An 11,412-nucleotide genomic window follows, 5' to 3' on the forward strand; every position below is an offset into this window, starting at 1 on the left:
ATGCGCAACGGGAGCAGTGGTTATGTGAAGTGTTTTCCAGGACATCCCATAAACGAACCTGTCTGCGGCAGTTTAGCTTTGGATGTTGCTATTAAACCTCCAAGAACACACAATGGGATGTTTGACGTGGATCCAAGTTACAGAAGGCCAGTTCCACTGTGTACGTTTCCACTGTAGCTGGTGAATTTAGCTACAACTGCTGTCAAACCTTTAGCTGTAAATAGTTTTACAAATAATAATAAACCTAACCACTTTTAAACGGGCTACGGATATTTCAGTTATAGTAAGCAGTAAGGTATAGATGGGCCACTTTTTACTTTATTTTCCGGTCTCATTTGGTAGTAAACAACGAACATTCAAATAGTTGTAAAACCTCATGTCTCACATAGACCGTTATTAGTTGTTTAAAACACGATCAGGATATTTGGATATTTCATGCTAAAGGTGTTCCGTTTCCCCTCCCTATACTATTTAGTTGCAACTCTGCAGACTATGGGCGTATAAGACATGACACAGAAAGGTTGGTGATAGATTTACAGGGAAACAAAAGTGTGACGTATTATTTCTTTCTGTGTTTGCTGTGGCGTATTTCTGCACTGTTTCTGGTTTTGCTTCTTTTGTTAATGAGTTTTCTGTTGTATTGATACGTCTTGCGCTAAACCACCTTTGGGCATGATTGGTCGTCGTGGCGCGAGTGCGCCTTTTCTCCTGTTTCCTACATACGCCCGAGTACTGTATACGATTAGCAGTTCTTGTTGTGGGTATGGTTGAGTAACGTTGCGTTGGTGTATTAAATTGCCGTGTTTAGAACGTTGGTATATTTCATAATCGTGGTCAAAACATTAGTGTATTCGATCATTATCCGTACCGTTCTAATCGTTTTATTATTAATATAATAGTTTCTGTCATTAAACTGTTAAGAAATCCTACACCAGTCTGGTCCGTCGCGGTAGGCCGTTATAGAGCAGTGTCCCGACCTCACTTTATGTGATAAAGTAACTTATTATATTTGGACTTAACAAACTAAAACGATGAATATCTACAAATATATAACAACGATACAATACATAATAATAAACCTAAGGAAACTCTATACAACATAACTATACTGCAGTACCAAAACTACCAACTAAACTAACTGGTGACTGAGCGCAAAACACGACACAACAAAAGCGTTAATTACTCGGCGCGGGCGGCAGGAATAAAAGCGCCGGAATGTTATCAAGGCGAGACGAGGTAGCGGTAAAATACTACCACACAAAAGAAGTAAAATGCGATTAAACTAATGCACTAGTAACGGTGTTTCCTTCGAGCAGTAAAATTTATACCGTAACTAAACAATCGAAGAAACGTAGTTTATATAAGAAATAAACACATATTAAACAAACAAAAAAATCCGCACTACAATAATCATCCGCTAAGTAATAACTTGATAACTCGTAGGCTGGCACAAGGTGTATGAAACAAAATGGAAGGGGATCAAGTCATTTGTATTTATATGAACGCACTTAAAACGAAACTACAAATTTGAATGTAAAAAAAAAAACAGTAATAAGGTTTTGGTTCTATAGCTTTTGAGCTTAGTAAGGGCTTTCTCGTAACCCTAGCGGTCGAATGAATGTAACTTATTATTTACCCTAGCGTGATGGGACAGCAACTGTCGTTTTAAAATAGATGTTCTGCTTCACACACCTCGTGTCCGACTCAGAGGTACCCTATATGTAATCTATGACCTTTGGGTTAAAAGCAAAGCCACAATGCAACAGTTTTAGTTGACCAAACAAGAGATTCCAGTTATATTTTAAAATCTGCTTTATAGTTATATTTTGAGAAAACCAACAACGCAAAAATGGTACAACTGCTTAAACAGAAAAGAAATTATATACGAAGGGTACATCCGTGCCCAAAAGTGCCCGTATCAGAACTATATGCCTTTTAACCTTTTTACAAAGGGAGGTGTAGATGTCTATACGCCTACAACAATAAGCCTGGGCCGAATACATGTAACTTGAACTGATTAGCCCGGTGGTATCTAATGTTACGAATGTACAGTTTTAGTTGTAGTAATATGGTTTTGGTCAATACAAACTACCCTGGGAAGTTACTACTGTTACGCAAGCTGGCGTTCAGGAAACGCTTGAATGGAGTTGTATAGCTTGTGGTGTCTCACTACCAAACCAGGGTATAAAGGAGAAATGGCATTGTTTACCAAGTTTGTGGCAGTATATTTTCGCTATTTCTATTTCATATTCTTGCGCTATCGATTGAGTTTTATAATGCTTGGAGTGAAATTAAGAATTGGAACTAGTAGAACACACACACACACACATATATATATATATGTTTGTGTTGAGCTATAGACACGTTGCAGCTTTTAGCTATTTACAAACAGATGCCAGTTGCGCTTAAATATTAACTCGCAACGGGTCGGCTGTTTTACGAAAATAGATTGTTGGCGGTGTGTAGAGTTAGGTCGCTTCTACGACAAAGTGATGTATTCGTTTATGAGTAGTTTTGTTGTGCTTAGTGCCCTTATTGTGATTACGGCAAAATCTGAGGAAGTTTACAAACATGAAGAGTTAAAGGCCAGGTTAACGCCGCTGCAATATCACGTGACACAGGAGAGGGGCACAGAAGAGTAAGTCGATTACAGTGGCTTTTGTATTGTACGCATGAGCGGTTGAATGCTGACAAATCGCAAGTTTATTTCAGACCGTTTACGGGCGAATTTAACGACCATAAGGGAACGGGTGCTTACAAGTGCGTTGTATGTGGAACACCATTGTTTCAGTGAGTTGGTCTTAAAAAAGATTTAAGCAGCAAACAAAAACACCTTAACCTTTTTCAGTTCAGATCAAAAGTATAATTCGGGGTCAGGATGGCCGTCGTTTTATGACACAACGCACAAATCGTCAATTGAAGAAAAGCAAGACGACCGTGAGGGCCGTGTCAGAACTGAAGTAGTGTGCAATAAAGTAAGGCAGTAAGCCATATATTGACGCAGGAGCTTATCTTTAAAAAACTTTACCTTGAACGAATTCTTTTCAGTGCAAATCCCACTTAGGACATGTGTTTAAAGACGGCCCTGAACCTACAAGTCTTCGGTATTGTATAAACAGTGCATCACTAACCTTCGATTCAACCGAACAAAAAGATAAAGAAGAACTGTGAGCACTATGTCTACTTGTGAATTCTAGATAAAAAATGCAAATAAACTAGATTTTGAAGGAATGTTTTTTCTGTGTCATTATAACAACCAAATGTGAAGAAGAAAGTTAACTCGAACAAAATCAATTTCATGGAATATTTTATTGCTGAATAAATCATACAAAATATGCAGCGAGTTGAGACATTTTATCTTTGGGTGGCTTCTTTCCCCTCCCTCTCCCCCTTCCCCTTCCTTTTGATGCCGGTCTCCTCTTCACTGCCAGCCTTGCATGTTTCAACTTAATAAGACTCGAAAAAATTTGGTCGCAAAATATACAACCTAAAAGAAAAAGAGTTAATGTTTAGATTACAGGTTGTGAAAGTGAGGTGCAAGGATCCCAAAGATATTTGAGAAACTGCATTAAGTTACAATACATGTAACGACTGTTACTTGAAAAACAAATTTTAAATTGCAATGTGTTTTTTTGCAAAGGGTTACATAGCTTCGTTATAGGTATATGTCACTTAAAAGCTAAGAAACACTGATAAAGGTGCTAACTTAACATAAATAAAAAAACATTTTAAAAGCAATAATACATAGATTTGATCAGAAAGTATTGGTTTCTTACCCTTATGTTTAGTTTCTTTATTTTCCAGGGGTGTTTTGTCTTTGTGAAAATCAACAGCAAGTTCATATGCACTACACTTTTCACATGTTTCTTCAGTGACACCTATCTAGAAAAACAATTTCTCATTAAGCCACAACCTATACCATAGCATTCAATGATTTATACTAACCAGACTATTATCTAAAAAGGAATTTACCTTGAATATACATCAATCTTACCCTATGTGCATGCTGAAAGAGTGTCACCACAGTAGGACATCTGTTATCATTACATGCGAGTTTCCACTTTGGACTCGAGGTAGGGTCAAGGACCAATATACCGGTTTCGCATGTCATGCATGGAGAAACGCCTAACGAGGAAAGTGAATGCTCACAACCCGGGTGTGTGCACGAGTTACAACCAGATGCCTTCTTCATATCGCGAAATGGTGGGTGGTTATAACAGTATGGGCATAATGTGTATGTTTTACCATTGGTGCCTGTAACGTAAATGGTAATAAAACATTACTGTTTAGGTAACTAGAGCAAGCTATTTAACTAGTGGACTCGTTTTTTTCACTAGATAGGTTCTTATGATGGTTAAATGAACCTAAGCGAATTTTAAACATTTGGAGCTTAATATTCGCTAAAATATTACAGAACCCGTGAATTAGTATGAATGAATTTTATTTACTTATTCTCACACAGTTATAATTAAAACTAGGGTGACCCATTTTATATATCTCACAGCCAATTTTGTTGATGAATAACATGAGACAACATTACCTAAAATAAATAACATGTGACAAGAATGTAATGATTAAAACAATGTTACATAGTTAACCCAACATGGTGGGGTAACCTTAAAACTTCTTCACCTCATGCTCAGTTGAATTACCTAACATAAGCAATATTTGAACACAATAAAAATATCCGAAAAAAAATAATAAATATACAAACTAACTAAAACAAAACAATTGTAAAAAATGTTATACCTGTTGAGCACACTAGCAGTTCAAATTCATCCAAAGGACATTTAAGTTCTTTGTATAATTTGACGTTGGTTTTTGGTGGTAGGTCGTAAGTTTCATCACATGTATTGCAGTATAGCCTTGGTGGGGCAGCGGAGATGTATTTCATAAACCTTCTACATTTGCCACAACTGAAATATAGTGTATTAAAAGAATGATGGTACGCTTGTTGTAACTGTTGCGTTTCATTCCCTGATGAAGTCTCGCTGTATGGCAGACGAAACTTTGGAACTACACTAAGTTTTTATACCAGATGAGCCACTAATATATTATTTGTACTTATTTATTCTTGTACAGTAGAACAACAACATTGGTAAAAGAAGTGTTCCATATTTTATACACCTTGTACCCAGATACATACGAGCTACAATGTCAATGTACATAACTTTTTTGTATGGCTGAGAATTTAAACAACCCATTAGTAACCCCTGACTGTTAGTGTGTCTTCCAAAAGACATATTCACCCACAATGGTAACAGCATTGAGTATTGAGCCTCCATAATGATATATATAACTAGAACTATGGTTTTTGAATGGAGGTTTAAGCCTTTGAGACTTTCTTTTTTAAATAGCTTTTAATTCTACCAAATGTACTAAATTAAATCTATAACTCATCCCTACAGAACCAGTGGCTGAAAGTTTATTTTTATACTGAAAACTATTGTCATTGCCGATAATGAAAAAAATGAATATTCACCATCTTACCGAGACATAGGCTTACCACTTTCAGAAAGTGGTGTAAATGTGACTTCAAATAATGAATCCATGCTTGTAACGTGAGCAACAAAGTAGTGAAATTTCTGTTGGAATATTGTCACAGCATGTTTCAAAACATCTGTGTACTTTGCCTTACCTGTAAGTTTTATAATTAAAATTAAATATATATATATATATATATATATATATATATATATATATATAATAGTAAAGAAGGGGAAGATGGGAAGAAGGGACATTCTACTTTCTCGTCCCATTTGGTGGTAAACAAAAAACACTTAAACAATTATTAAACCGTATGCTCACGACTTCCATAGACCGTTGTTAATTGTTTAAAACACGATCAGGATATTTAGATATTATGTGCTCAAGGTGTCCCATCTTCCCCCACCCTACTATATCAGTATTACCCAATGCAATTAGGTTGAGTTGTTTTTCCACAGCAGAACGCATGGTTGGCAGCGCCAGATCAGGATCAATTTTCTTGTAGCCATGAACTAACATTATACCTGAAGGATAAAATGAACATAATATAATTTTTATATAAAAATTAAACATAATATGGCTAATGAAGCTGTAATATAAGTGTAACCTATTGTAGGCAATCAGAATAAGATATTAAGGTAATAAAAGGTAATTAATTAAGGTAATAAAAGGTAATTAATATTAAGGTAATTAATTTATTTGGTTTTGGATTTATACAAAAAAAAGAGTCAATAATAAGTGTATGAAAATAAGACACACATGTTATAATGCCAATATCCCATATGTATCTTTGGCAAGACACGTAACAGCAATTGCTTCAATCTAGCGGTCCCTTATCGTTTGTCTCAATTGTCTAATATGTATTAAGAAAAATGAATTAAAAATTGAAAAATAAGAGTTACCTATTTGGTACCGCATTAGCAGGCATGAGGTGTGTAAAAGAAAACACCCATGTTGTAAAAATGTGGTTGGCATGCCGTGTAAGTATGAATGAAACGTTTACATTTATTCTTTTTTTCAGTACAGTGTATGTTCATTGAATACATTTAACCAGCAAAACATAAAAAAACATACCCAAGTTAGTAGGTTGTAGTTTTCGTCCTGAAATAACAGTTACATAATTCCGTTGCCCAATGTTATTTATATGTGTTGGGATGCTGGCATCTGTTCCTATCCCATGCTTCTCCATTAGCATGATTAACTCACTTTCTGTCAAGTAATCAGGGGGAGAAGTTTTACGTTCAAGTAAATTTGTTTTTTCCACCTCACACTTGCCCCCCTCAGTAAGGGTGGGTAATGTTTGTTGGTCATTTATGGAATGCCACGGCATCACCTGCGTTATGGTGAAATTAACAACCCTATATTATAGAGAAAAGGAAATACTTAAAAACAGTTAGAAACAGCCAATTATGGTTATAACCTGTACAGGAATGTATGTAAACCGTAACATGAAAGATTTGTTATTTCCCCCACCCAAAAAAGTAAAATATATTAATTTATAAAACAGTACATTTTGAAACAATTGGATTATCTACCAACGTGCATATGATGCCCTTAAAGCTGTGAAATCTTTGCATTAGGTTGGACGTGCAGTTTGTGCGGGATATATACACATAAAAAATGCAGCCCTGCTGCCTACCATGCTAGATAAATTTAGTAATTTACTAGTAGAAAATTACTACCTATTCATTTATTTTCTAAATGAACTTCCTAGCTACTTATTTATATCAAATTTAAATTTTCCAGCTACTTATTTATATTCTGTATAAATTCCCTAGCTACTAGCGTGTGTTATCATTTCAATTTATAATTACCGACAATTACAACATTACACACCTCAGTAAACCCAGGTTTGAGGGGTGAGTTCCCTGTGCACGAAAATGATTCTTCAGCAAGTTTGAAGTTAATCACAGTATGAAGGTAAGTGCAATCAGGACTTAGAGAAGCAATAAAGTGACGTACGATATATTCATATAACCTCCAATTGTCATGACCTGCAAATAAATATATAATGTTATGTTGTAGGAACAGCAACAGTATATTGTACCAGATTAGTTTAAATACCTTTTAACCAGGATTTACTAATTTCACCAACAATAAGAATTTACTAATTAAACTATGAATACTTCACTAAAAATCTACAAACTGATAACAATAAATGGCGAATGCTTTTTTCCGTTTTCATATTAGGTGTTATTAGGACTGTTGTTACGCTAATGTAAGTCCAAACTCTTTATAGTTTTAACTTATAGAAGCTTCATTGTTATTTTTATTAAGAATAAAAATACACTCTGTAAATGCTCGTTTATTTATCTCACCAACTTCCTGTTCTGTAGCACATAACATGGGAGTAATAGGAGGATGATCTCCGGCATCCGATCCCTTCCTTGGTTTCGTGATTCCCTGACTGAGGAGCGTGGATGCTGAGTCACCCCATGATCTACTCTTCGTCTGTTGCGAGAGGGAACTCCGGAAGTCAAAATTTTCTGGATAATGAGTGGTTTCGGTACGAGGGTAACTGATGTAGCCACGCGTGTATAAGTGCTCGGCTGACTGGAAAGGATTTCGTGTTAATGTTTGTATTTTGTATATTTAAATATGTACGACCCCCCCCCTTTTTAACCCCCCATATACTTTGGGCAATTTTTTTAATAAAACCTCTTATTTTTTTTTCTGGCTGCGCAACTGTGTATATGTATATATTTGACATTTATTTAGTATTTATCACTTGTATTTTATTGAAAAACTGGAACCACTGCTTCTCAACCTTACATGCAATGTAGCTCCATTTCACATAAACTTATAAAAAGCTTAAACTCGTTTTAACACATTAGTTTACTAATGAAGACAGAATCCCATAATAAATGTTAGTTTGGGACATGCATTGGATATCGTTGAAAAAAACCTGGGTGAAAGAATAAAGCTGAGCTGAAGAAATTATTTAAACATTTATTTTCTAATTGCAGTTGCATATAGAAACTGTTACTGTTATTTAGATTCTAAACACTCTTAATAAACATTAAACAATCCTAACATATTTTCCTACTTTTCTTTTAAAAAACAATAGCAAAGATTAAAGTAAAGTAATAAAAAAAATCAACAGAATGGGGAACAGAATAGAAATTATTGAAACAATTTCTAATTGCAGTTGCATATAGAAAGTGTTATCTAGATATTACAACAATCACAATTTTTCATTTCTCTCTTCAAAAACGATGGTGAAGTATTGAAACAGTAATAAAGGAATCAACCGCAAATGTTAAAAAAGCAACAACTTTTGAAACAATTTATAAATTATATAACTTTATTAACCTGCATAGCTTGTTGTGGTCCAATACCAAGAGAAGCACTTGCTACTCTTAACATCTCAACTGTGTTTAAAGCTTGTGGCCTTTGTTTAGTTTTCTCTTTCTTTAAGATATTTTCAATAACGGCAATTTTGTTTTCTTTGATTATGCTTAAATACATTTTTGCAACAGGTTGTTCAAAAATCCTCCCCCTGGAAACAGTACATTGTAATTTAACCGATTTAAATAGTAATTTAAATTACAAAAATGTGCAAATAAATTTTAAACAAATGTGCAAGCCAATTATTCAACAATGTTAATTATTAACTTGTATTCTGGTAAAAACAGCTTGAAAATTTTGTATGCCAATTGACAAGACGTCAAACTAGTAATTTTTATGCATTACATCTGATTATGAGTATGCCTCGAAACAATGGCAGCAGAAAATGTTAAAATACCTCGCCCATTCCAATGTTATTGATGGTCCATTATTAGGGCATTTAACTGAGACATCAATCATCCAAAAAGGTTCAGGTTTAAAAGATTGAATCTTGTCATGTCTGTCTACACAAAACCCCAATGTTGGGGTTTGGCATGGACCGTATGATATAAGGGAACTGTCCAGGTCACCATATTTTCCCTGATAAATTGCATAAAATACACTTTAGAAAAGTAATTGTATAGTTTGTCTAGGGTTAGTTTAACTGTAGAAAGTGGTGGACGATTAAGGGGTGTCACGCAATAATAAAATTTATTTTCCATAAAAACCGATAATTTTCATTATAAGTTGGTTTTGGTTCCCAAGTTTTTTGAATCTTCTGCTGTGAACTGTTATGGGTGAATGGTATAAATGTTATCTGTTTGCAAAAAAACAACTAATATTTGTTATGCATAATTACTGTATAAATATACAATCAATAAATTACGTAAAAACAATTATTCAACTTCCCATTAAGTATGAAAGAAATGTTATACACTTTTAATACAACGTGTTACACAATTTCCTATGATGGGCAAGAAATTTTATTTTTTTCCGCTGTTTATTCAGGGTTTATTTATAGCAGAAAAAATTTGCTTACCTGAAAATATTTAGTTTGAAACCTTGTGAAAGCACAACCGAGTCGTAAATCCAGATCTTGCCGTGCGTCTACACATTGCGATTCGTTTTCATTTGGTTTTCCAACAGAATTCAATGCAGCGTTTATGTCTTTATCAGTGATTGCACTAAAGTGGGCACGAAATACAACGTCCTGTCTGTTACCCTGTTTCAAGACACAGTAGTTAGTGAATATATATTAGGATCCTATGACAATATATGTTTGTTATTTTTGTTCATACCGAACGTCTCATAACAGGCAACACAATGTCCAAAACCTCAAAGCAAATATTTTCGCCCTCTCTGTCGCAATCCAACCACAACACAATGTAGTCTGCATCTCGCGCTTCCTTCTCCAAAAATCTTGAAGCAAATTTTTTACCATATAATAAACTCTTAAATTAGAAAAATGTAAAAAAAATGTTTCCACAATGAACAAGTGGTCTATTTAACTAAATGCTAGATATATAAAGAATTGTATTCAATATAAAGCAGTTTTTTCTCAAACTAAGGTACCGGTATAAATATTTAATTTATTTAGCGTCCATAAAACTATATAAACAGCAGATAAAAAATCATTGATATGTTCCCTACACTGTAGTTGTATTTCAAAATAGTTTTTAAAAGGACTTTGTATTAAATGGTAAGCAAGTAAAATTATTTTACGGAACCACGGCAATAAGATACACCATTCATCTTATAATGCAAGTTTTTTTTAGGTCTTTGTGGGTGAGGTCCTTGTCAAGGACCTGGGATTTAGGCCAGATTTGGCCCAATACTCCTTATAATGCATTATAAAGCAATCAAATTTAAAATAGCTTTGATAAACTAACAAACTGAAAAACCATTACTTAATGATGTTTAGTTTCGGATTTGCTTCTTTCTTAATTGTCGGAGCAGAAAACAATTCTCCTGGATCCACTTTCTCCCAGTTATTATATTTACCCTCAAAGTCAATACTCATAACATGACCACATACTGAGGTGACTTTGAATCGAACAGTTTCCCCTTTGAACTTACCTGGTTGCATGAAATGTATTTATTTGTTGGTAATAAACAGAATCTTAATTGGAAATGTATGTTTAATTAGAAACAGTTATACTGTTGCTACAGTAATTAACATATGTGTCTTTGGGCAAGACTCTTAAATAAAATAATTTAATCTTCTGTGACGGGAAAATGATAGTTATTATAACACATGTCATGTGTACTGTTTTATACACATATAAAACTTTGAATGTGATGATTGATTTTTCTTTTTTATGAATGATGAACAATTTGTAAAACCGAATAGCGAGCACTGGTTTGGAGCAATGTCTGTAAAGCGTTTTTTTTCACGTGTCAGTAATGTTAGTAACATTAAACTTATGCCGACTAAAATGTTTTATTTCTTTGTAAATGTTTAACAAACAATAAATAAGCACAAAAAACATCTGACAAATATATTTCCACTTAAAAAGATAAAACGAAAACCACTACCACATAAAACTAAAACCTGTGAATTCATGAACTGGACAAGCATGCTGATTCCTTTTCTTGTAT

At 34.2% G+C, this 11,412-nt stretch overlaps 3 protein-coding genes across 3 annotated transcripts in view; 2 read left to right on the forward strand and 1 right to left on the reverse strand.

Moving 5' to 3' along the window:
• The window catches only part of LOC100185180 (pulmonary surfactant-associated protein D-like), an 8,357-nt gene extending 8,127 nt beyond the window's left edge, over positions 1–230 (forward strand). The window contains exon 4 of the mRNA XM_018811704.2: positions 36–230. Within this exon, the coding sequence (XP_018667249.2) occupies positions 36–177 (142 nt within the window). The 3' untranslated portion in view covers positions 178–230. The remainder of the gene's footprint in view (positions 1–35) is intronic.
• A 2,023-nt stretch (positions 231–2,253) lies between these two features.
• LOC100184460 (peptide methionine sulfoxide reductase MsrB-like) lies at positions 2,254–3,231 on the forward strand. The gene is made up of 4 exons (XM_002120556.5): positions 2,254–2,638; positions 2,713–2,790; positions 2,849–2,975; positions 3,049–3,231. Exons 1-4 carry the CDS (start codon positions 2,493–2,495, stop codon positions 3,169–3,171), a joined length of 474 nt encoding a protein of 157 aa, XP_002120592.1. The 5' UTR covers positions 2,254–2,492; the 3' UTR covers positions 3,172–3,231.
• A 59-nt stretch (positions 3,232–3,290) lies between these two features.
• Positions 3,291–11,412, reverse strand: LOC100179759 (DNA topoisomerase 3-beta-1; the record flags this gene model as incomplete). The annotated part of the gene is given in 15 exon segments (XM_026834208.1): positions 3,291–3,487; positions 3,777–3,882; positions 3,995–4,254; positions 4,750–4,916; positions 5,491–5,638; positions 5,913–6,011; positions 6,562–6,820; positions 7,324–7,481; positions 7,806–8,040; positions 8,800–8,986; positions 9,233–9,414; positions 9,854–10,036; positions 10,113–10,233; positions 10,722–10,890; positions 11,366–11,412. Coding segments are annotated over 14 exon segments (2,382 nt in total). The 3' UTR covers positions 3,291–3,323.

Source organism: Ciona intestinalis, chromosome 4, assembly GCF_000224145.3.
Source record: "Ciona intestinalis chromosome 4, KH, whole genome shotgun sequence".
Classification (NCBI taxonomy): domain Eukaryota; kingdom Metazoa; phylum Chordata; class Ascidiacea; order Phlebobranchia; family Cionidae; genus Ciona; species Ciona intestinalis.